Genomic DNA, 26,732 nt, shown 5'->3' on the forward strand with positions numbered 1-26,732 from the left:
CCTTAAATACATATAAAGAGACAGGAGATCGCAGCTCTTTTATTTCTGGCATCACATTGGTGACGCAGGAGATGACCTCCCTTGTTCTTGAAGTTGCAACACTAAGTAGGAGCATTTCTTTGCTCTCTTGCCTTCAGCGTATCATCCAGGAATGGTGAAATGAGTGTCATTTTAGTTGCAACCTGCTAAGCGTACAAAAACAAAAGTTTGATTGCTTCCATGAACCATTTACTGCTTTTGTAGATGCAGTAAATTTGCGATGGGAGATTTTTTTTTTTTTAATGTACAGTTATGTCATTGTAGGTGCAATGTTGTACTTCCTAATTTCTAAGGCTTCTAGGACATATTATGAAAAGTAACTAGTAATCAGTTATTTTTATAAGAAAAACATCTTATTTGTATGTTGCACTTGAATTGTCTACAGTTGATTTCAGCATAGGTTATGCTTGTGGGAATATCACAACTGAATTTGTTAGATTTGTTTTTGGGTATATAGATGTTACAGGGTGGGGGAGATTGGATTTCAGTTCATTTTTATGATCTGCCTACTTGTTTTGCTTGTGTAATTTTGAAAACTTGAAATAATTTAGGTGATGGGATAAAGTTAAATACCTAATCTTTTGCATTTTGTTAGGATGTAAGAATTCGTTTCATCTTAACTGGTTTTGAATATATAAATATTAAAGTGTTCCAAAGGAGCTGCTACATTCCTTTTGTTGAATGTGATTTTTTTCTTGATAAATGAGTGGTAATTTTCAATGAATGAATTTTAATGAAGATATCTGACTTTGAAAGATTTGAAAGGAAATTGACAGCACTTGTATAATCCATTCTTAAGTCTCCTTTTACAGCTTCTTAAAACATGATTTTGGGGAAATGGAAATCCTTTAAAGTTTATAGGGTGACTTGTCATATTATATTCCAGACTTCCAGCCAATTGCTCTTAAAGCAATGCTCTGATGGCACTTTTTCCTTAAAAGGACATATGGACAACCTAGAAAGTGTTAGAATAAAGTTACATTGTATCCAGTTTTGCAAGATGACGCCACTGATCCAGTATCTTTTACTACAGCTCAATTTGTACAATAAATATTTAATGACTGCTTATGGGGCCCCCTTTTTATTTTTATTTTTTCTGGAAGTAGTTAATATGTTTTATACATGGTCTTAGAATAATAGGGAGCATGGGTGACAAACTATATTTTAAATATTTGGGTAAACTTTTAACTAAAAATGTATTTGTCAAAAAAAAAGCTTAGTATAGTTAGCTACTAGATTACTAACTAAAAGAAGTAAATACTGATAAACAATATTCATTAACTAAATAATGAATGATAAGTAAAGCATAATGACCTGTTTCCTAAGCACTAGTAGAGAAGATAAGTTTAGTACCAGATATTCAAATAATATCTACTGTGAGCAAGATACTGTACTAAGCACTGATTAAAAAAAATGCCAGTTTTGTTCTTCTGAATGATTCCTCGTCACATTTAAATTTGTGATTTGATTGATAAAGTTAAGATTTAAACATAAAAGAAGGCTTCTTTGCCATGACATTTAAAAAAACTTCTTTGTCATTTAAGAAGTGTTAAATGGAATTGCATAGTTTTGGAGCTCTGAAGAACACTTGAACAATGATAGCAAATAAACTTTTTGTACTGATTTGCATTTCAATGTCTGTATAATTTATGAATTAAGATAGATTAGCTCATAGTTCTGGAGGTGACACAGTCTCAGATGATTTGCTCTCTTATGTTTCTAATTTAAGTTAAAGAGGAATTAAAGGTAAGTGAAGGTAAGTGCAGATATACAGCATAAATAATATACTTAAAATCCAGGAAAAACAAATCAATCAAAAATAGAAATTTGGGAAAATAACTATAGTTAACATTATAGCTCTTTTTATCTAATATTTAAAAAATGCTTTCTTACAAATTTATTTCTTTACCATGCATTTAAAAATTTTATTTAACGATTATGCCCAATTTTGTTTTCCTGTTTTCTTTATTATTCTTTAGCGTAATTTAGCCCTCAGCCCTCATATATTACAACCATTTGAATTTTCTGTTCTGTATTGAGATAGACATTTGCTGGTGATAAGTCAAATATTTAAAGGGAATGGCCTTTTGAGTTGTCCGTGTCTATGGAAGCACAGCTGTCTGCTTCAGATACTTGGCAAAATAACATATGAGATTATCTTAGTCGTGTTTCTGTCTAATGCTGCCTCACTTTTCTGTTGTCCATTTATTCCCTTTTCTGAACAGTCCTTCTTCGATGCTTAAGAGTCTTAACTGTTCACATTGCTTACAATTTTCATGCTTTGGAAATTGTTGTTCTCTCCTGTTTTCTACATTATGAGACTAACCTAAGTTAGAAACAGTGGTTGTCTTCACTTTTGCTCTGCCCCTGGCCTTTAATAGTATAAAATCTGCTTCTTTCATGACTATTAGGTTCAGACACCTGGTCTGTAAATTGACCTTAGGATGGAATTGTAGTTTTAAGATAGTATCATAGTTACTGTTAAAGTCCTCATAGGCTTCTCTAGATAGATCATACTTTCTGATTTGAAATTCCCTCTTTTCACTCTGTGCTTAAAACTCAGACATTCTAGTGCATATTTGAAGGAGGGGGCACATTTTATATCAGTGTGAGTGAGGAATTTGTTTTGTGATGTTAATAAGGAGATGCTGACAGATACGCAGGATTGGGTTACTTTCAACCTAATATGGGACACATAATTTTATTGTTGCATTTTTCTTCCCCTGTAATCCCTATTACCATCCTTTAGACTTTGAGATCAAAGAGTGACCAGAGTGGCCAGGGTGGACCTGAGGTTGCTGAGCCGGTCTTTTGGGGAGGATGGTGACTAGCTGTGTATATTTGGAAAGATAGGAATCTCTAGAGTAGCTTCCTTGATCCTGTTGGCTCCTTTGAGGCTCCCTTATATTTCCTGCCTTAAAACTAGTAGCATACTTCACTTGCATTGCTTTCAGCCATCACTTAGGACTTTTCCCAGGTCATTGTTGACTTCAGTGTAAAGTTTCTTCTTTACCTTTCTGTCCTTTTAAAAAACAGGACTATAGAAATTTTAAAATATTTTAAGGGAGTTTTAGTTGGAAAATTGTCTAAAGTCTCCATGTCTCTTTGCTCTTATTGCTCCCTTTTTAAAAATTGGAGTAGGATTACATGCTGAGAAATAGATTTTTGCAAAATCCACCAGTTCAAGCATTTCATCCCAGGGACTGAGTGTCAACAGGGCAGTGGTGGCGAGGCAGGGGATTGGGTCTTGAAGAGAGGCACTAGGTGATCATCAGGCAGAGCAGGAACCAGCGTTTAAGGGCTGCAGCAAGACAAGTTCAGAAGAGGTGGCATGGAGGGTTAACTAGTGTGTAAGGAAAAAGCTGAAAATATGTTCAGAAGGAAAACCTGGTCAAGGGTTGACAGTGGAAGAGTTTCAAACTACAGGGTTCCTTATCAGGACATTTTTGTTTTGTTTTGTTTTTAAAGATTTTATTTATTTGACAGAGAGAGACACAGCGAGAGAGGGAACACAAGCAGGGGGAGTGGGAGAGGGAGAGGGAGAAGAATAAGAATACTCCCCGCTGCGCAGGGAGCCTGATGCACGGCTCTATCCCAGGACTCTGGGACCATGACCTGAGCCGAAGGCAGATGCGTTATTAACAACTGAGCCACCCAGGTGCCCCTGTCAGGACATTTCTAATAAATATGATATGTAGGACATTTTACTTTGATTTTGGTTAAAATGACTAACCTTGAGTCTTATTTTAAGGGAAATTAATAAGAAATTACTTTGTGAATTTTTAAAATATTTGGCATTCAACTTTTCATTTTTAAAATAGAACAGGTTTTAATTTTGATTAAATAAAAATGGGCTTTTGGTAATCCAATTTTATATTTGAAATATTTTAAACTTTTTGTTATGTAAATTTTAAACATGTAAAGATGGAATAATGTAATGAAGCCTCATGTATTATTTGCTTTGGCAGTTATAAAAGCATGGCCCATCTTCCATTGCCCACTCCCATGCCTGCTCCCCCTAGCCCAGGCATCATCACATCTATTTTAAAATTAAACATACATTTTTGAAAATAAATGAAGTCCTAACCTATTGCAGTCCCAGATATGCTTGTAAAGTTCATTAGTTTCTTTTCTTACTTAAAGATATATTATCATTTCTTCATTGAAATACATGAACATTATACTTCATTGATTATATATCCTAATCCTGTGATTATATAGGATATATAATCACACACACAAAACACAGTGTTTTGTGTGTGCCATTTCAGGAATACAAGGGAAGATTCTGGGAAATAAGTGTTTTGTGTGTTTTATTGCAAGTAGCCATTTCCTTATGTTGGTATTAGCACAGATGCCTTCTTTTGCAGCTGACTGCTACTTTAAAAAACAAAACAAAGTTTATTTAAAATAGTTTCTGAGTTAAACTAGATATCAGAGTACTATGATTTTTCAGTTATAATCCATTTGACGTAGTCTATAAAATGACACTTCATGTACTTTTTGTATGGGATCCTTACATATCACACATGCAAGGATTTTGGTTCTGTTTGATGAATAGAGAACGAATTAACTGCTCTTTGTTTCTTCATGGTGCAGACACACTGAAAGGCTTTGGTATAGTTAAAACATTCTTTTGCACCTTTGCCTGCCTTTATGAAAACTGTGATTCATTGAGAAAACTTAACGTTTGCTTATGTGCCATGATATCGCTTCTTTGATATTCCTAATTCTCAGTTGTGTTTCCTAATGGATCTTGTATGTAGTGTCTGGGTAGCATAACGTGAATGGGATAAAATGTCAGTTACTCCACAGTGTTGCATTCTTGTTTTGTAAATGAATCATAATTTTTATTATGTCTTAGGTATGTTTATTTAGCTAATCATTCATTATATACTTAATTCTGGAAGATAATTTCACTTAACCCTAGCCGTTTATTTTGGCTGCAGCTGTTAAATAAAGATATGGAAAACATGTTCAGTCTATGTCTATATAGTTTATTTAAGTTTCGACTGTAATGTTTTTGTAATTGCTCAATACTGGGTTCTTTAGCTGATCTACGGAGGGGGCTCTTTTTGTCTTAATTATATTTCTAGGAATGATGTTCTGAGTATAAGAAATCTGTTGTTAAGTTAGCTCGACAGTCTTGCTTCTGTGGGTTATCTTTTTGTCTTAGATTTTTTATTTTGTAAGATTGTTGCCAAAAAATTATTTCTTTCCTTTCTTGTTTCATTTAGCTTTTGGACCAGTTAAAGTAGAGCTGCTGTTGGCTATATTTGTGTCTGATTTTTTATACACTCACTGGGACATTTTACTTTTATGTTATAAATGTATTGCTAGTAAAAAAAAAAAGTCAAATGTCTTAGCTCTTTTCATGTGATCTCTAAGAAATTTCCTCCTTTCACACTTTTCTGTTTTTACACAGGTCCTCATGCTGATACTGCCAGCGGATGCCAGAATTTGCAGTGTGGTTTTCGAGCCTGCTGCCGCTCTGGCGAATGACCCTTGACTCCTGACCTTTGTCTACTTCATTTAGCTGAGCAGGCTTCCTTTCATGCACTTTACTTATAGCACATTTCTTGTGTTAACCATCCCTTTTTGAGTGTGACTTGTTTTGGCCCCATTTCTTACAGCCTCAGAAATCTTAATTTACCAGTCAATTGTACAGTGTTGTTTCTCTTGCAAATCATCTTTTTGTTTTAGAAAGGGATTAGATCTTTTCATAAGGGTGAGAACAGTTTTAGCAGTTTTCTTTTAAATGGAATGCTTTGAAAAGAATGTCACTAATGCCATGCCATTTAAAGTATTTTTTAGATTAATTTGAGTTTTAAAGTCATTGGGGTTATTGGTTCTCTTTATATATAAACACTGTACCAAGCTTTGCAGATCTTTTCAAACATACATTTTTGAAGTTTTATTTTCAAAGATTGCACATTTTGAAAACCAGTCTTTTTTCCATAATGTTTCCTTTGTTTGAACAATTCTCAGAGGGCCAATTCAAACATACCCACATATAAGGTTCTTTAGGATAATAGAATAAATTGGCTTCTTGGTGTTAGCTCAGTGAGCTAGCAAAGTACCAATGTATTTGTATTTGCTTTCTTCAGATATTCCTGGTTCCTACCACTGTCCCTAAATTGTCAAATTTGGGAGGGATTTTTAAAAATTCCACAATCATTTGAACAAATGTATCAATAAAATCTACTTTGAGGACTTTACCAAATAATTTTTTTGGTGTTTTGATTTCATTAGAAATCTCAATTCAGGTTTATGTTAGTGTAAAATAGGACTAAATATTTTCTTTTGAGCTCCCGTGAAATCATGATCCTGGAAATTTAGACAGATATCTAATTTTGTTGAGCTGAATTGTCTGTTTTGAGATTAATTGTGCGGTAGTCAGAATTTGAATGTGTATGCCTATCTTCATTGCTGTGTGAAGAGACAGTGGGAGTGGGGAACCTGTCGTTCAGAAAGGCACATATTGGATCAGTTTTAGGTAATGCTATATATAATTTTATGCCCTGAAGAGAAGAGTTGGCAGCACGCCATCTACTTCTGGAAATGCATGCAAGGCTGTAGAAGAGGAATTAATCTTGCAATCTTGTTACTTGTGGTCCCAGGTATTCTTGTTTGTTTTATTGAGGGATAGGAGGAGTTAGGAAAGGGACAAAGTACAGGTAAGCAGATTTCAGTTCAGGCTAAGAAAACTTTGTTTGAGACAGAGCTGTCTAAAGATGAAGGAAGACTCATTTGATGAGAATATGAACAGGGAGAATCCACCTGTCTTAAGTCTCACTAATATTTGAATTAAACACTGCAGGAGAGACCAAGTCTGGGGTGGGGGCACCTCTCTTAATGGCTCTCTCTGAAGTGTTGCCTCCTGTCAGGGTTCTCTCATCGTGTCATGATTGAACGTGCAAAAATGTTTCTTGCATGTAGGACAAGGCAGGTGTGTGAGCAGAGCATCTTACCTTGGGAACTTGTATCTCTTAGGTGTAAGTAGTTATGGCTTTTGCGGCACTGTGGCTCCGAGTGTCCTTTAAAAGTTTGGCCTAAGCACAAAGTAAGAAATGATTTCTTGATTCCCTTAGAGAACTTGAAATTTAAGCTTAGCACTTAAACGGGGTCTGAAGTTTTATTTTGTAAGGTTGATTTTCTTGTAGTTACTGTGTTTTTATTTCCGTAAGTGTTTAATAAAGTTTATTTGGAAAGTTCACATCAGGGACTATTTTTAAGAAAACATACTAGAAGAATTCTTCCGAAGTGAGTCCATCCAAACCCCATACTTTTATCTTATCTGTAGTTATGTGAATCGTAAGTAAAATTACTCCTCTGGACGCCTGGCCCTGATTCATCAAGTTGAGGACTCAAGTTTATCCTCCATGTAGTCACAAAACAGTATAATATTTTTGGGGGAGAAATTTTTGATAATGATTCAATGATGTTTCAGGAATTGACGTAAATGTTTTTCTTTTAGGTTAACTAATTGGAGCAGGGTATCCTCAGGGGTACCAGGTGATTGAGGTGCCTCCCTTTTGCTTTGTCCTGTGCTGCTTGATATTAGCAAACCATTAAATAGGACCTGGCAGTCTTGAACTACATGGACTTGGGTGTGTCAGCACATCGTCCTGTGGAGACTCACTGTTTTTCCACTCTCCAGTTGCATGGGGAGATTGACAACATAATTTACATTTAATTTTTATACATTAACTTTGGGTTATAGTTAGTATTTGATGAAACACTATAAATACTTGGTTTAAATTTATCTTGGGTTTTGTGATTGATTTAATGAATTTTTGGAACTGTTCATTCTTAGAATAAAATACAAGTTTTGTGAACTGCCTTGGGGTGCCTGACATCAGGTGCTCAGCGCTGGGCAGTGTTCTAAGAACCTATACTTATATATACTGACTTGTTTAAACAGTGAGAGGAAGTAAGTAATGTGATCATTCTGATCCTATATATGGGGAAAATAAGTAGCAGGGAGGTTAAGGAACTCGTCCGTGGATACCTTGTAATGACGGGGTATTGCCTGGTAATGACTGTTACATGTCAGTCCTTGAAGTCTCCTTGAAGAAGAGTTCATAGTTGAGGTATCAGAGGCATGCAAACACATAATTGTAATATAATCTGATAGAGGAAGGCATAAGGGAATAAAGTAAAAGGTGAATTTTTTCCTTAATTTGGTCCCTCTGGTTTTACTTTTTTTTTTTTTTTAAGTGAGATCATACTCCTGGTTCTCAGCTGGTTCTCAGCTGGAGTCAATTTATCCCATAGAGGACATTAGACAATGTCTGGAAACATTCTGGTCATCACACTTTGGCAGAGGGAAAGGATGTCACTGACATCTAGTGGGTAGAGGTCAGGGATGCTGCCAAATATCCTCTAATGAACAGGTCAGCCCTCCCCCCCCCCAAAAAAAATTACTTGGCCCAAAAATGTCAGTAGTGCTTCTGTTAAGAAATCCTGCTTCATGTATTTCTGTTTTGTGTACATCTTTCCATGTTAGCGCATGCATTTAATGCCTTTTAAAATGGCTTGTATAGTACTACCGGTGTTTGTCTTAGTCTGTTTAGGCTGCTCTAACAGAATACCATACACTGGGTGACTTAAACAGCAAACATTTATTTCTTCTCTATCTGGAGGCTGGGAAGTCAAGGGATAAGGTGCTGGCAGATGTGGTTTCTGGTGAGGGCTCTCTTTCTGATTTGCAGAGGGCCATCTCCTCATCCACACATAGCCTAAAGAAAGGAAGCCAACTCTCTCCTGTCTCTTCTGACAGTGGCATTCATCCCAACACAGGGCCTCCACTCTCACAACCTAATTGCCTCCCGAAGGACCCATCTTCAAATATCATTACAGGGGATTTGGGTCTCAAGATAGGAATTTTGTGGGAGACAGAAACATTTAGTCCATAGCAATGGCTTAATTTTTTAAGCGACTTCCCTTTTGGTGAATGTTTAAACATACTCCCCCTCCCCATACTATATTGTTTCAATAGGAGTATGTGTGTGTATGTATGGGCACATTTGTGTACATGTACGTGTTTGCTCAGTATTTCTATAGGATAAGGTCTTATGAGGTATTTGGTGTTAATCGCAAAGTTGTTCCTGCCCCCAGAGAAGTTGTGTTATTTTGCTGGTTCTTAAAAGTATGATGGGTATTCTGGTGGACAGACAAAGAAGGAGGGCATTCTAAGCAGAAGGTAAGTACAAAGGCATAGAGATAGGGAGCTCTTAGTGTGAGGAGGAACTCTGGGTAGCCTTGACTAAATGTGGGGTCAGAGTGGCAAGAGGTAAGGCAGACTAATAAGTAACACTTATTTTGAAAATAATGATAATTTTATTTCATTATTTACAAATAATTTCTTCTAATATCAATATCACAAAAATATTCTCATACCTTAATTACATTTATTACATGATACAAAAAGTATACAATGAAAAAATTACCTGTTGCGTATAAGGGAGGCAACATAAATCCAAACAGACAAAACATTTTTGGGGTATGGGTGGATATATACAGCTAAAGCAAATTCAACATTGGGAACATCAATATTATGTACTCCGGTGCTATAAACTGCTTCAATTAAAGGTTTCAGTTCAGAATAGGGCATGTGAAGGGGAAATCCAGAGAACTGAAGGGAAAAAAAAACCAAGATTTGTAGTCATTAGTGAAGCTTGAGGATTTCATTGTATTTTTTTCTCCACGTTTAAACATATGCAGTTCTTAATATTCTTGTCTTCTTTCTGCATCTTGAAGTCATTTATTTAGTTCTGCTTTTCTTTTCAGCTGTGTATTCAGCTCCAGAAAATGGAGAGGGGCCAAATGTCTTTTCTGTTCAGTTGCTAGCATATTGACTTGGTGTCTAAGACAGCTGTTAGCACCCAGCCGCCCTCCACTATTCCCTTCCCTCTGCCTGATAGTCCCTAGTTTGCATAGTAACCCATGTAATTCTAGGGATCTGGATTAATCCTAATCAATGTATTCTATCCCCATGGCCACAGTGACTGATCTATAGGGATGGGCATGTGATCAAAGTGAATCCCAGGAAACTTGCTAGGAATGACGGCACACAGATATGCTCTCCTGCTTTGGACAGTATGTGTGCAGATGTGAGTCCTTCCTGGAGCTGTTCCAGCCATTTGGTTCCATGAAAAGGTGAGCCTGAGGACAGTGCCATCGCACAGTGGGAAGACTACACAGGAGTGGTACAGCTCTGCTAGCTACTCACCTCTGACTTTTCCTCACATAAACCAATAAATTCTTTTTATTGCTCAGGGCTGTTTGAATTAAGTTTTTTGTTACTTGACATCCTAGTTGAAAACCTAGTTTTTTTGTTTTTTTTGTTTTTTAAGATCATTTATTTTAGAGAATAAGTGGGGGAAGCAAAGGGAGAGAATCTTCAGACTCCCTACTGAGCTCGGAGCCCAACGTGGGGGGTCGATCCCAGGATCCTGAGATCAAGACCTGAGCTGAAACTAAGTTAGACTCAACCAACTGAGCCACCCAGGTGCCCTTGAAAACCTAGTTTTAGTCAGTGAATAGTATTAAATGTCCAACTTGACTTCACCCTGTTTAGCCAACAAGGCTTACTGTCTTAATTTGAGACTGCTTTCTAGGTTTTATTATCCATACAGCACTACTGACAGTGGAGAGGACTTACGAGAATTTTTCTTAGCACTGAAAAACAATTAGTATAAAATCGTCTCCTTAGAACTGATCAGGAGTGGTTGGTTTCACCTTTAGAGTCTAATATGATTTAGCCAGATGTTTTAATTGTATTTAATACTCTTGCAATGCATTTTATTAAAGGTATTTTTCATTGCATAGGCTTATAGCATTTTCAGTTTATAGAGGTATTTTGCTGTTTAATAAGAGCTTAATTACTGAGATTTGAACTTTAATTACATCTTTTACTCTTGCTGCTTCACCTATGTACTGTGGAGAGCAAAGTAGTTACTTTGATTCTTTAAAAATCCAATACCACGGAATTTCCATTTTGAAATGAAATCCACAGACTCAGTGTAGAGCCATTTGTACTTACTCGGTAGTCTCCCAGCTGTTTGAGCAGCTCCGCTCTGTGGTCATCTTCTACGTCTTCTCCTCGATTTCTTTCTAACACAGGCAAGAAGTGCCGTAGAGCGGAGGTACAGTACCTGTTCCATCTCGTCAGATGGCGTGGCCTCCAGTCCATGATTTTTTCTTTTAGTATTTTTTCAATCCTGTTTATAAAAAAGAAGCTCTATTTTTTGCAGGGGTGACTTTTGTAAACAAAGATACAGTTTATATGTAGTGGGGATTCAGGTGGCATAGTTTATGCTTGAAAGCCTTAATATTTGTAGGGCTTTTAATGCTGCATATTGATTCTTTACCCTGTGCTGTGACTGCTGTTAATGAAGATTATTTTTCTGAATTTCCTTAAGACTGTTCTTAGGATATCCATCATCACTAAGCTTTACATTCTGTAGATCCAATACCTATCATATTAACTACAAAGCAGGATATCAAAAATTAAGTTGAAAACACAGAATAAAGGAAAATAGCTAACATGTATTGAGCCTTTATTTACCAGGTACTGTGTAAAATGCTTTCTATTCATTTTTACTTAATCCTAACAGTGACTATGAGGGGGATATTGTCCCAGTTTTACTTATGTGGGGACAGTTTGAGGTAGGATGAGTACTTGACAGTGGCAGGGAAAACGGGGGTTTGCGTTGAAACCCTGTCACTTCTAAAGCCTCTTGGGCATCCCTAACCAAATGCACAGATTTAGGGGACCCGGCCAGCTCCCCACTGCTTAGCTGCAGGATCCCCTTCTTATTTGGCACATTATACATATTTTTGTTTGGGGTTTCAAGATGGTCTGAGCAAGAGTATGGTTGAATTGCCATGCACTTCATCAATATTGGATACATAAATAATGTGGGTCTAATTAATAGTATCCTGAAACTATCAGAAGAAGCAGACTTTTGGGGGAATTAGTTGTTCTAGGTAGGGATCTCCAGTAAGGTTTTATTTAAAATTTGAAATTGAGAATAAATTGGAGTCTTCTAGTAATAATACTAACTTGGAAAGGGTCACATTTATTCTTGAGTATTTGACATACTGCTCTTTACACAGCTTGATACAGTAGAAAGGGCACACAGACTTTGAAATCAGAAAGATCTGACCAGGCTCAGAACCCCCTCTGACACTTAACAAGTATGTTGACCCCTTTGAACCTTGGTTTCCACATTTGCAAAACTGAAAGAGTAAAGTTTTGTTTTACAGGGTTATAATGATTATAGGGACTCTTACCAGGCTTCTCCATGTGTTAGGGTTATAAACTAGCTGAAGCTCAGTAAGCCACTAATGGGACAAAAGAGGCATATTTAATTAAGCTGAGGATTATGATACATCTGAACAAGACCCATAATAACATGATGCTGAGCTCTCATCTGAGGTGACGTTTTGGGAGAACTACCTATCACTGCTGGAGGTCACTTGTGTTTGTTCCATACCATGCTGATGCGAAGGCCTCCCTTTGAGCTATGGGATTTAGAGATCACATCTGTATTTGGTATCTGTCTATAAACATGAATTAAAGTTTAATTGCTCAAATTACTGATCCAGGCTGAGAATTGTTTAGTTTGGTATTACACTCCTAGTGACAGACTGTGTGTGGATTTATGGGTATCATATGACCTGTCTTGTAGCTCAGCTGCGGCCGCTTTGTCTGTCCGCTGGTAAATCAGTTCTTCTGGCTATAAAAGAGAAAATAGTTCAGAAATTCTAGAAATCACTTACACTTAATTTGGATAGCTATCCATTCTCTTCTAAATCTTTTAAAAAAATTATGAAATCTGAGACATTCCTTCAGATACAGAGGATAGTATCATGGATACCAATGTACCCATGACCCACGTTAAGTACAATATCACAAATAAATTATAGCGCTGTGTAGTTCTTAATTTCATCTCCTTTCTGTGTCATCATAGAAGCAGCTATGACCTGAATTTGTTTTTTAGCACTTTGATTCAACATGTATCTACTGTGTGCCAGGCACTTTTATAGGTGATAGGAATATATCCATGAATAAAAATCCCTGCCCTCTTGGTGTTTACACAGGAGGTGGAGATAGACAAGTTAATGAAATGTACTTATGATTTTATTACAGATTTATGTATCCCCAAACAATGTATTGTTTTGGTTTGGGTGTTTTCTAAACTTTTTGTAATAGTTTTTTTTTTTTTTTAATTCAAAGTATAGTTGACACACAATGTTACATTAATTTCAGGTGTACAAAGTAGTGATTTGACAAGTCTATGTAATAGTTTTTATACAGCTTGCCTTTTCTCCCTTAATACTTATTTAGGGGCGCCTGGGTGGCTCAGTCATTAAGCGTCTGCCTTCGGCTCAGGTCATGATCCCAGGGTCCTGGGATTGAGCCCTGCATTGGGCCCCCTGCTTGGCGGGAAGCCTGCTTCTCCCTCTCCGATTCCCCCTGCTTGTGTTCCCTCTCTCACTGTGTCTCTGTCAAATAAATAAATAAAATCTTTAAAAAAAATTTAGAGAAAATATCCACATTTTTAGAGTGCTAAGATTTATTAATGCTGATTCATTTGTGTAACTACTATAAAATATTCCATTATGTACTCTTCATAATTTGTCCCTTCTGTAATTCCAGTTCTTAGGCTATTATAAACAATGTTTCAATGAAAAGTCTTATATATGTCACCTTGTACACATGGAAGAATTTCTCTAGGGCACTGTTTTTTTAAACTTTTTTTTTTAGAAAGGTCTGGGTCACAGCAAAAAAAAATATATTACACACTCAGTATACACATACACACATACATATTTGGCTAACAAATTAAACAGAAGTTTTAGTAAACAATTTTCATGCTTACTACTTATAATCTTGCCACTGGCCAGGACCCTCTAAATTAATTTTATGAGCCCCTACTGGACCATGCCCTGTGATTTGATTTCATGTTTTAATAGCAGTCATGAAATTCACTCATTAATTTAGTGAATTGAGACCAGCATTTAAGAAATTAAATAGAATATATTTTGAGGTACTTTATGTCATGAGGTTCATTATATCAAAACTTCATATATATATATATATATATATATATATATATATATATATATATATATATATATACTGGTTCATGATATGGTGGTAATTTCTTATTGGGAGTTGGGCTCAACTAAGTTTGAAAAACATTATTTTTGACTGAATATCTAGGAGTAGACTTAAAGGTCAAAAAATATCTGGCTACCCAGTATAATGATTTCAGATTCCTTCTTTGTCTACTTTTTTTTTTCTTTCTAAGAGAGGGAGACAGAGTGGGTGGGGAGGGGAGGGCAGAGGGAGAGGGAGAGAGCGAATCTTAAGCAGGCTCCACACCCAGCGTGGTGCCCTACCTGGGGCTCGATCTCACAACCCTGAGATCATGCCCTGAGCTGGAATCAAAAGTCAAGACACTTACTGACTGAGCTACCCAGGCTCCCCCTTTGTCTACATTGTTAATAAAAGAATTATATACCTGAACACTAGAAAGGCCAGGATATGGAAGGCTTCTTGAAAAGAAAGATTTCCATAGCTTGGGCTTGGTGACATCAAAATTTATCCGTAGTGGGGAGTCATATCGTTGAATATTAAACCAAATCTAAAAAAGATAAGACTACATTAGCATATATGGCAGCAGTTATATATACATGCGTGTGTGTGCATGTATGTAGAGAGAAAGAGTGACAGCAAGAGGACACACAGGATGCACATTTTTTTTTTGCATATTTTGATTTGTAAAATCAGCATGCCTTTTACAATCAGAGGCATCATAAAATGGTCATTGGTCACTTTTTCATATTTTTTATATCTGAAGTTGAGGTGCACCTTACCACTGATTGTAGGTTGATGAAATAAGATAGTTTCTGATAAGGAAAAACTTTTTAGAAGATAGACAAGGCTATTCCTTTCTCAGTCTGGCTTTTCCTAACTCGGTTCTTTCCTAGCCTCCTAATTGAGTTAGGTGTCTACCTCTTTGCTTCCACAGCACTCTGTAATCTCTGAATGGCACCTGTCTTGTTGAGGCATGCAGCATATTGGTTCTGGAATCAGGCCACTTGTATTTGAATTCTGGCTCCAACATTTACAATGGTGTGACCTTGGGTGATTTTGTCAGAGAGAGCACAAGCAGGGGGAGCAGCAGAGGGAGAAGCAGGCTCCCTGCTGAGCAAGGAGCCCAGTGTGAGACTAGAACCCAAGACCCTGGGATCATGACCTGAGCTGAAGGCAGATGCTTAACTGACAGCCACCCAAGCATCCCTTGGGTGTAAATCCCTTACATTTAACTTCTTTGTACCTCATTTTCCTGCTCTGTGAAACTGGGATAATAGTACCCACCTCAAGGTTGTTGAGGCAGATTAGTTAATTCACCTCTTAGAACAATGCCTGGCCACATAGTAGGTGCTCAGTAATTGTTAGCTAATTTATTACTATTATTGGTGTTTATCATTGTTAAATAATTGCCTGTCCATCCACCTGCCTCCTCACTAGATACGGCATTGTCTTGAGGACATTTGCCATGTGCCTTATTCACCACTTATCTTTAGCATGTAGCATAGCTTCTGGCATATAGTAGGCATATTGAACGCCCTTGTGCATCAGTGGTAAATTTGTCCATTCAGCATATTTATCAAGTACTGTGGGCTGAGTTTCAGTCACTAGGGATAAAGTAGTGAATGAAACAGAGTTCCTACCCTTATGCAGTAGCTACTGAGAAGATAGTGTGAACAAATAAGTAAATATATGGGTTTCAGATGATGTTACATGATGGAGTAGATTGTATCACTGACCTCAATTCTTCACCCCTTCCTATATCTGCACTCTGTCATGTTACTTTGCAGTTCCTCCCACTAAAAGGGTTGAAATGTATTTCCCTGCTCCTTGATGTTTGGTCAGTAGAATACGACGGAAGTGTTAGTGTGTAACTTCTGAGTCTAAGCTTAGGAGGCTTTGTGTGTTCCTGCTTGCCTTTTTTGTGCTTCTGCCATTCACTGAGTCCCAGAATAAACACACATGAAGCAGAGCTGTCCCAGCCGACCCAGAGAGTCATAAGAATAACTATTTGAAGCCATTTAGTTTGGGGATGGGTTTTTACTACCTTTGCTGTGGCAACAGCTAACTGTATGAGGGCTGTGGAGAAAACATGGGATGACATGAAATTTCAGGGTGGGCAGGCAAATTCTTGCTGGAAAGATGACATTTGATCAGAAATGCAAGAAGTGAGGGAGAAATTTATGAAGATATCCAGTAAGGGGAAAGGTCATCTATGCAGAGGAAACAGTAAATGCAAAACCTGTTTGATGTGTTGAGGAACAGTGAGGAAGATGGTAGCTTTAGAGGACTGAGCAAGTTAGAGCAAGTAAGAGATGACATCAGTGGAGGATGGGAAGGGGTGGCAGGATGGCTGTCAGGTCACAAAAAGGCCCTGTGGATTATTTTAAAGAGTTAGACTTTGATTTTAGAGTGAGCTAGGAAGCCATTGGAGTATTTTAAGCAGAGGGGTGACATAGTTTGTCTTCCATTTTCACATGAATATCCTCTGCTGTTTTGAGACTAGACCCAAGAGGGTAAGGGCAAATAGTGAAGTTTCCAGTTAGGAGGCTATTTCAAATAATCCAGGTAAGAGCTCCAGTAGTGTGGGTCAAAATAGTAGCAGTGAAATTGGTGAGCTGTGGTCAGATTCTGGATATACTGTGAAGCCAATAGGATTTGCTGATGAATAGGATGTGGGAGAAAGAGAGAAAGGAATCAAAGGTGACTACAAGGATTTTGGCTAACTGGACTGATGGAATTGCCCTTTATTGAGATCAGAAAGATGGCAAAAGGAAATGAGTTCAAGTTTGGGCATGTTAAGTTTGAGATGTATGTCTGGCATCTATATGAAGATGATGAGTAGGTAGTTGGATATTTGAGTCTGAAGTTCTGGGAACTAGGTGAGCTACAGATATACATTTGGGGATTATCAGTATATGTATGTTCCTAGGGAGGAAGTATAGATAGAAACGATGTTCGATGAACTTGAGGATCTGATTTTCAAATCTGGAGAAATAACGAAAAAGCAGTAAAGGATACAGAGAAGTCAGAGAAGTGGCAGCCAGTGACGTTAGGGAGGCTTTGATACTTGGAATTCAAATCAAAATGTTTTAAGAAGGCAAGGTCTTTAAGAACTACAATTTGGCCATAGGGTAGGGAATGTGCAGAAAAGTAGTGGGAAATACTGCTGGAAAAAGTTGAGGTCAGTTTATATAGGGCTTTGAAATCCAAGGCAAGAAGTTTGTTCTTAAATCTGTATGTAGTGAGGTACCTCTGATACTTTTTGAGCGATAGAATGATGAAGCCGAAGGTTCAGAAACTTAATCAGTCATCAGTGTACCAAATAATTGAGTTGGAAAGATTGTTTAGTTGGTTATTTATAGTAATGCGGGGTGAAACAATAATGGCACGGCCTGGGAAACAACAGGTAGAATCTGTATGATTTGGTATCTGTTAATGGGATTGAAGTAGGAGGAAGTAAGGGAGAGAGGAAATCAAGGACAATTGAGGAGTGAATCTGGGTAACTGACATCTATAGAAACAGGAAGCCAGGAGGAGGAGCTGGTTTTGGAGGCAAAGGGGAAATGATTTGAGTTTTGGATGTGCAAAGTTTGAAATTTATTATATATATATATATAGAGAGAGAGAGAGAGAGAGCGAGCACTTGTGCATGAGCAGTGGGGGCAGGGAGAGGGAGGGAGAGACTCCTTGAGCAGACTCCCCACTGAGCACGGAGCCAGAGGCAGGGCTCTATCCGAGGACCCTGAGATCATGACCTGAGCTGGAGCTAAGAATTGGCTGCCCAACCAACTGAGCCACCCAGGTGCCCCCAAGTTTGAGATTTTGATAAAGCACTTGGGTGTCTCGCAGACAGTTGAAAATTCAGGATCCAAAGAAAGATTCTGGAGCTAGTGACAGGATTATAACTTCTCTGCCAGCATAGCCTAGATAGAGTTACAGTTAATAATAAAAGGTGTGGTCCTGCAAGAAATCAATATAGAATTGTCAGGAACATTGACTTTTCTTTTTTCATTTAGTTTACTTTTTCTTTTTTTAGTGGTCTCCAAACCTTTTTTTTAAATTAACATATAATGTATTATTTGTTTCAGGGGTGCAATTCTGTGATTCATCAGTCTTACACAATTCACAGTGCTAACCACAACACATACCCTCCCCAATGTCCATCCCCCAGCCACCCCATCCCTCCCACCCCCCTCCACTCCAGCAACTCTTGATTTTTAAGGGGTGGGAAGAAGAGCCAGTAAAAGAAACCTAAGAAACTCCTGCAGAGAAAATGAAAAATGAAAACCAAACAGTTCCCTATCTGTAAACCAAGGTGGAGAAAGTGTTTTTTTTTTGTTTTTTTTTATGAGGAGGGTATTAGTCATGTCATGTGACGTAGAAGAGGAGAAGAGAATGAAGATGAGAGTAAACCATTGGATTTATTTATCCATTAGCAAGACAATGGTACTTAGAGTTGAATTTCTATAGGATGGTCAGGGAAGAGGAGCTAGATTATTAAAAGGGTTAAAGTCTGAGTTTACTGAGAACACAGAAGCAGGGGATATAATTAGTAGTTGAAGAATTTTGGAAGCAAGGAAAGAGGGGCAATGGTAGTTTAGGGTGTATCTGGGTTGGCAGAATCATACAAGCACACCTCTGAGATACTGTGGTTTGGTTCCACACCACTGCAATAAAGTGAGTATTGCAGTAAAGGAAGTCAAGTGAATATTTTGGTTTCCCCAGTGCATATAAAAGTTATGTTTACAATATACTGTAGCCTATTAAGTGCACAATAGCATTATGCCTAAAGAAACAATATACATACCTTAATTAAAAAAATACTGCTAAAAAAATGCTAACCATCATCTGGGCTTTCAGCAAATCATCATCACTGATAACAGATCATCATAACAAATATAATAATAATGAAAAAGTTTGAAATACTGTAAGAATTACCAAAACATGACACAGAGACACGAAGTGAGCAAATGCTGTTGGAAAATGGCGTCAACTGACTCGCCTGGCACAGACTTGCCACAAACGTTCAATTTGTAAAAAACACAGTATCTGTGAATATAACGAAGCATAACAAAATGAGATATGCCTATATTTTGGGACTGTTGGATTTACGAGCATATCATTTGGTAGAAAAATAGAAAAAATATAGGGGCAAGTTGGAATAATGAGTAGAGGTATGTCTTGCAGTAAGAGTGGAAAAAGAAACATAGGTAGAAAGGGGAGACACTTCTTTCCTGGCAAAGGAGTACAGGAGGAGAAAGGCTGACAATCCAGAGAGGTTGTGTGGTGGAGCAGAGGGCAGTGGAGGTTTTAGAGCATAGTATCAGGCCAACTTGGCGAGGGTGAGGTCCTCTACCAAGAGAGGTCAAGGCTTAGAGCAGCTTTGGAACAGCTGCCATGAAGGATGCCCAACATCATGAGCAACTGTTGTGCTTCTTGTTAGTAAGGGGCAGAGGGTCTTTCTTCCTCACAAAACCTGGGCTTTATGTAATTGGCCATATTGTTTTGTGAACAAACAGTAATTGTTTTGAGAACTAATAATAATTTTGACAGAGAATGGAGTTCTTTGAGGGCTTTTTCAATGCCCAGTGACTCTGCTTGATTACAGATGTCTTTGACATGGTTCTTTAAACATAGGAGGAGCTTAGCAGATCATTCATGATTATAATAATGCTTCTAATTAAAAAAGTAATGAACATGAGGGGCGCCTGGGTGGCTCAGTTGGTTAAGCAACTGCCTTCGGCTCAGGTCATGGTCCTGGAGTCCCGGGATCGAGTCCCACATTGGGCTCCCTGAGTCTGCTTCTCCCTCTGGCCCTCTTCCCTCTTGTGCTCTCTATCTCTCATTCTCTCTCTCTCAAATAAATAAATAAAATCTTTAAAAAAAAAAAGTAATGAACATGAGAATGGTAGTCCACAGTGCTCTTCACTCTTGCAGTTAATAATAGCTGCCATTTGCTGAAGACCTATGAAAGATACGTACTTTGTTGGATGCTTGGCATATATTCTCAATTTTAGCAGTAACCCTAAAGGGTAGACTAGTGATTTTATTTATTTATTTATTTATTCATGAGAGTGAGAGCACATGAATGGGGAGGGGCAGAGGGAGGGAGAGAGAGAATCCCAAGAGGGCTCCACACTGGCTGTGGAGCCTGACACGGCACTTGGTCTCACAATTCCTAGATCATGACCTGAGCCGAAATCAAGAGCCTGATGCTAAACAGACTGAGCCACCCAGGTGCCCCTAGACTAGTGATCTTTAAAGTAGGGTGCATACACCAGAGATAGGAGGAGAAAATATTAGATCTTCTAATGCCTTTTTATTTTTAACAGTTTTTTCTGTGTATAATGTAATAATATGTTGATGGGCAAATAAAATACATAATTTATAAATAAAAATGCATATATTGTGGGTGCATGCTCAAGTGATTTTTTTCTGACATCCATGAAGATTGAAAGTGAAGGGATGGAAACATATCATACAAGTGGAAGCAAAAAGAAACTGGGGTAGCAATACTTATATTGGAGAAAATAGACTTTAAAACAAAGACTGTAACAGGAGACAAAGAAGAACACTACATAATGATAGGGGACAATCCAAGAAGAGGATATAACAATTGTAAATATCTATGTACCCAAGATAGGAGTAGCTTAATACATAAAGCAACTACTAACAGACATAAAGGAAAAGAAATTGACAGTAATACAATTATAGTAGGGGACTTTAACACAACACTTACATCAATGGAAAGATCATCCAGACAGAAAATCAATAAGAAAACAGTACTTTGACAGAAAATCAACAAGGAAACAGTGCTTTGAATGATATGTTAGACCAGATGGACCTAACAGATAGATATATACAGAACATTCCATCCAAAAAAAAGCAGGAAGCACATTCCTTTTAGGTGCACGTGGAACTTTCTCCAGGACAGAACATGTATTAGGCCACAAAACAAGTCTTAATAAATTCAAAAAGACTGAGATCATATGATGCATCTTTTCTGACTACAGTGGTTATGAACTAGAAATCAACCACAAGAAAAAATCTGGAAAGAACACAAATAAGTGGAGGCTAAATAACATGTTATTAAATAATGAATGGTTGAACCAAGACATCAAAGAGTAAATTAAAAAAAAAATACACAGAGACAAATGAAAATGAAAAAATCTTTGGGATGCAGTAAGAGCTATTCTAAAGAAGGAAGTTTATAGCAATACAGGCTTACCTCAAGAAACAAGAAAAATCTCAAAACAACATAACCTTACTCCTAAAGGAGCTAGAAAGAGAAGAACAAAAAAAGCCCAAATTCAGTAGAAGGAAGGAAATAAGATTAGAGCAGAAAAAATGAAATAGAGACCAAAAAAAAAAAAAAAAAAAAACCCCAGAAAAGATCAATGTAACCAGGAACTGGTTCTTTGAAAAGATAAAAAAAAATTATAAACCTTTAGCCAGACCTATAAAGGAAGAAAAAAAAAAAAGAGGACTCAAAATGAGAAATGAAGACAAATAACAACTGATCACAGAAATACACATGATTTTAAGAGATCATGAAAAATTATATATACCAACAAACTGGACAACCTAGAAGAAATGGACAAATTCCTAAAAATATATAACTTAAAAGTGAAATCAGGAAGAAACAGAAAATTTGAACAGACCAATTATTAACAATGAAATTGAATCAGTAATCAAAACCTCCTAACAAACAAAATTTTAGGACCAGATGGCTTCATAGGTGAATTCTACCAAACATTTAAAGAAGAGTTAATACCTATTCTTTTCAAACTATTCCAAATAATAGATTTGGAAGGAAAGCTTCCAGATTCACTCTCTGAGGCCAGCATTATCCTGACACCAAAATCAGACAAAGACACAACAAAAGAAAACTGCAGGCAGGTCAATATCTCAGATGAACATAGATGCAAAAATCCTCCACAAAGTATTAGCAAACCAAATCAACAATATATTTTAAAAAATCATTTATGGTCGAGTGGGATTTACTCCAGGGATGCAAGGGTGGTTCAATATTTGCAAGTTAATCAGTATCATACATCACATTAATAAGAGAAAAGATATAAACCATATGATCATCTCAACAGATGAAGAAAAAGCATTTGGCAAAGTACAACATCCAGTCATAATAAAAACTCAACAAAGCAGATTTACAAGGAACATATCTCAACATAATACAAGCCATACATGACAAACCCACAGCTAACATACTCAATGGTGAAAAACAGAGCTTTTCCTCTAAGATCAGTAACAAGACAAGAGGTGTTCACTATCACCACTAGTCACAGCAATGAGACAAGAAGAGAAAAGGCATTCAAATTGGTCAGGAAGAAGTAAAACTTTCACTATTTGCAGATGACATGATACTATATAAAGACAACCCTAAAGACTCCAGCAAAAAACTCCTAGAACTGATAATTGAATTCAAAGAAGTTGTAGAATACAAAATATACAGAAATCTGTTACAGTTCTACACACTAATAATGAAGTAGCAGATAGAGAAATTAAGAAAACAATCTCATTTATAGTTATGCCAAAAATAATAAAATATCTAGGAATAAACTTAACCAAGGAGGTGAAAGACTTGTATTCTGAAAACTATTAAACACTGATGAAAGAAATTGAAGATGACACAAACAAATGGAAAGATATTCCATGCTCAGGGACTGGAAGAACAGATATTGTTAAAATGTCCATACTACCCAAAGCAATCTACAGATTTAATGCAATCCCTATCAAAATACCAATAGCATTTTTTTCCCATAGAACTAGAACAAATAATCCTAAAATTTGTATGGAACCACAAAAGACTCCAAATAGCCAAAACAGTCTTGAAAAAGAAGAACAAAACTGGAAGCATCTCAGTCCCAGATATCAAGATATACTACAAAGCTGCAGTAATCAAAGCAGTATAGTATGGTACTGGCACGAAAATGGACACATAAATCAACAGAACAGAATAGAGAGCCCAGAAATAAACCCATGCTTATATGGTCAATTAATCTTCAAAAAGGAGGCAAGAATATGCAATGGGAAAAAGTCTCCTCAACAAATGGTGTTGGGAAAATATGCAAAAGAATGAAGCTGACCCACTTTCTTACACTGTACACAAAAATAAACTCAAAATGGATTAAAGACCTAAAAATGAGAGCTGAAACCATAAAAATCCTGGATGAGAGCACCGGCAGTAATTACTCTGACATTGGCTGTAGCTACATTCTTCTAGATATGTCTCCTGAGGCAAGGGAAACAAAAGCAAAAATAAACTACTTGGACTACATCAAAATAAGAAGTTTCTGCACAACACAGGACACAACAAAACTAAAGAACAGCCTATGGAATGGGAGGAGATATTTGCAAATGATATACCCGATAAAGGGTTAATATCCCAAATGTATAGAGAACTTACACAACTCAACACCAAAACAACAACAACAAAATCCCCAAGTAATCCGATTTTTAATTTTTAAATTAATTTTTAATTACTTAAATGTTTAATCCATTTTTAAATGGACAGAAGACATGAACAGACATTTCTCCAAAGAAGACATACATATGAAAAGATTTCCAACATCACTAGTCATCAGAGAAGTGCAAATCAAAACTACAATGAGGTATCACCTCACACCTGTCAGAATCGGCTAAAATAAAAAACACAAGAAACAAGTGTTGGTGAAGATGTGGGAAAAAAGGAACCCTTGTGCACTGTTGGTGGGAATGCAAACTGGTGCAACCACTGTGGAAAACAGTTATTTTTTTCTCAAAAAGTTAAAAATAGAATTACCATATGATCCAGTGATTCCAACACTGGGTATTTACCCAAAGAAAATGAAAACAATTAATTTGAAGAGATAAATGCACCTCTGTTGTTTACTGCAACACTATTTACAATAGCCAAGATATGGAAAGATCACAGTGTCTACTGATAGATGAATGGATAAAGAAGATATATATAATGGAATATTACTGAGTCATAGAAAAAAATAAGATCTTGCCATTTGTGACAACATGGATGGACCGATGGGATGTAATGCTAAGTGAAATAAGTCAGAGAAAGACAAATACCACATGACTTCACACATAGGTGGAATTTAAGAAACAAAACAAACAAAAGAGATAAAAAAAACCGACCCTTAAATAGAACACACTGGGGGTTGCTGGAGGGGAGGCGGGTGGGGGGTTAGGTGAATAGATAAAGGGGATCAAGAACACACTTACTGAGATGAGCACTGAGTACAGAATTGTTGAATCATCATATTGTCCACATGAAACTAATATAACACTGTGTGTTAATTGTACTTCGATAAAAAATACACATTGGGGATGCATGCTGAGATGATTTTTCTGACAGATGCATAAAGTTCAGACCACTAAGACAGATGATGGTGATAAAAACAATCACAGCAGACAGTATAGAGTTGTCCCTGTGTGTTAGCTGCTTTACACTGGTCATCTCATTCATGGCTCACAACACTCTTCAACCTAATTGCTACCATTACCTCCATTTTACCAGTGAAGAAGCTGAAGCTGTATGACATAAGAAATTTTCCCAAGCTCACACAACTAGTAAATGGTGAAGTTTAAACTCAGGTAGTCTGACCCCGTAACTCACGTTTTTAACCATTGTCTTATATGGTACCCTTCATAATTAAGTTTGCCCCCTATCACCTGGTGGGCACTAGGAGTCTCTCTTTAAAAGGGGAAGGGAAGGGAAAGGAAAAAGGAAGAAAGGAAGGGAGGGAGCAGGGAAGATGGGAGGGAGAAAAGAAGGGGAGGGAGGGAGGGACCCAGTCTTCTCAGGTGATAAATTTGCCTTACTTAGTTCTCAAAACACTATGAGTTAGGTACTTACAAACTCTGTTTTGGAAGAGACAAGTGAGGACAGAACCAGGACGTAAACCCAGGCCTTCTGAATCTGAGTTCTATATTCTTTAACATCATTGTGCTTCTCTGCAGATCAGGTGACTAATTCAACCAAAAGTTACTGTTTAGGACGTCTTGCCACTGTGCTTGACACTACATTTCTTTAACTGTGATGTATTATGTTTATATAAATTTTTTGATACATAAAATTTTATTAAATCAGTAGGTCAATTAAAAAAAAAGAAAGCAACAGTCATTCAAAGGTAATACTTACATTATCGGGACCTATTAAACAGCCCACACTTTTTAAGGGACAGAATGTATCAAATTGTCCATAAAAATGTCCACTGCAGGGATTCCATATTAAATAGTGACTTTGCTCCCGAGTTAGCACATAGGCAGTTGGACCCTGAAGGAAAATAGTCATTAAAACAGTTTCCAATTAATTATGCATTTGAGGTCAAGATTAGTTTGCACACAGAATTAATTATTTTGGTTGGACCCCTAATTTCTAAAATTCATGGCTAATGATGAAAATTAGTTTGAAGTTCTAGGTTGCATTGGATTTAAGAAATAAAATCAAATGTTCATTTTTGCAAAATGCTTGCATCTGCTAGTACAGTAGACCAAATAGGGATAGTTGATTAAGTATTTAGAAGGCTGATTATGTCTGAATACGACTTCTGTTTCTAATACAGTAACTAGTGTTTGAGATACATTTATAATTATGTAAATGCATAGAAGATGTTTTGAAAAGATACATACCAACCTGTTAGCAGTGAATACACCTGGGGTAGGGAGTTGGTTTGGGGGTTAGAGCCTGACAAAGTACTTTTAACTTTTTACTCAGAATACTTGTCTATTATTGTATTATTATTATTATTACTATTATTATTTTTTACAGTGAGCATTTATTCATTTACTGCTCGTGTATGGACTTCCTTTGATGTTCACAATAGCCTTCTGGGGAAGGCAGGGCAAGATTTATTATCCTGACTTCCTTATAAAGCTCAGAGTTGTGAACTGACTTGCTTAGAGCCACACAGCTCATGAGGAGTAGGCAGAGCTTTGAACCCAGGCTTCATGACTTCCTAGCCTAGTGTTCTTTTCCTTGTACCAGCCTCCCTGAAAGATAACGATGGAGAGTGAATTAGTTTTTGGATGTGATAATACCTGCCCAGTGGCAACTCGTGCTACCTAATTCCCAAGGATTCCTGGAAACTTGTGGCCTCCTTTGGATACACTCTTTGGATAAGCTGCTTCAATTCATGTGAATTTTCTAAACTCGTACCCCAAATTACCCTAACATTCCCAAAATTTAGGGACATTTGCAGTGGGCTGGGGGAAACATTCTAATAGGTGGTATCTCCAGTCCAATAAAAGTAACAATAATATCAAAATATAGCTGCTAACATTCTTTTCTTTGCTCCTGTGGTTGCTGCATTCCCCTTTGCCTGCTGGTTAGTCGCAGATGCCTGAGGAAGCGGTGGGCGTGACAGAAGAGATCTCTAACCTTGCCACACTTCTTCAGATCCCCTTCACTCCTTAGCATGAGTAGCGTTGGATCACTAAGGGAATCAAAATTCTGAGTACCATGGGCAGCTGGGGGCTCAAACTAAAAGGACAGAGTCAGGTGGGGCCTTTGAGTGATAAAGTGTTCAGATTTGCCAAAAAAAAGCCCCCAATCAGAAGCACTGATCAG

At 37.2% G+C, this 26,732-nt stretch overlaps 2 protein-coding genes across 2 annotated transcripts in view; one reads left to right on the plus strand and one right to left on the minus strand.

The window, feature by feature from the left end:
- Positions 1-6,265, plus strand: part of FBXL5 (F-box and leucine rich repeat protein 5) — a 44,949-nt gene extending 38,684 nt beyond the window's left edge. The window contains exon 11 of the mRNA XM_028088269.2: positions 5,465-6,265. Within this exon, the coding sequence (XP_027944070.1) occupies positions 5,465-5,541 (77 nt within the window). The 3' untranslated portion in view covers positions 5,542-6,265. The remainder of the gene's footprint in view (positions 1-5,464) is intronic.
- Positions 6,266-9,464: 3,199 nt separating this feature from the next.
- CC2D2A (coiled-coil and C2 domain containing 2A) overlaps positions 9,465-26,732 on the minus strand; it is a 101,558-nt gene continuing 84,290 nt past the window's right edge. The window contains exons 30-34 of the mRNA XM_088021354.1: positions 25,305-25,439; positions 14,577-14,699; positions 12,727-12,785; positions 11,087-11,264; positions 9,465-9,676 (exon numbers count right to left, since the gene is read on the minus strand). Coding sequence (XP_087877480.1) covers positions 9,488-9,676; positions 11,087-11,264; positions 12,727-12,785; positions 14,577-14,699; positions 25,305-25,439 — 684 coding nt within the window. The 3' untranslated portion in view covers positions 9,465-9,487. The remainder of the gene's footprint in view (positions 9,677-11,086; positions 11,265-12,726; positions 12,786-14,576; positions 14,700-25,304; positions 25,440-26,732) is intronic.

This window comes from Eumetopias jubatus, unplaced genomic scaffold, assembly GCF_037043125.1.
Source record: "Eumetopias jubatus isolate StellerSeaLion01/CBP00866 unplaced genomic scaffold, mEumJub1_p1.0 scaffold_2, whole genome shotgun sequence".
Classification (NCBI taxonomy): domain Eukaryota; kingdom Metazoa; phylum Chordata; class Mammalia; order Carnivora; family Otariidae; genus Eumetopias; species Eumetopias jubatus.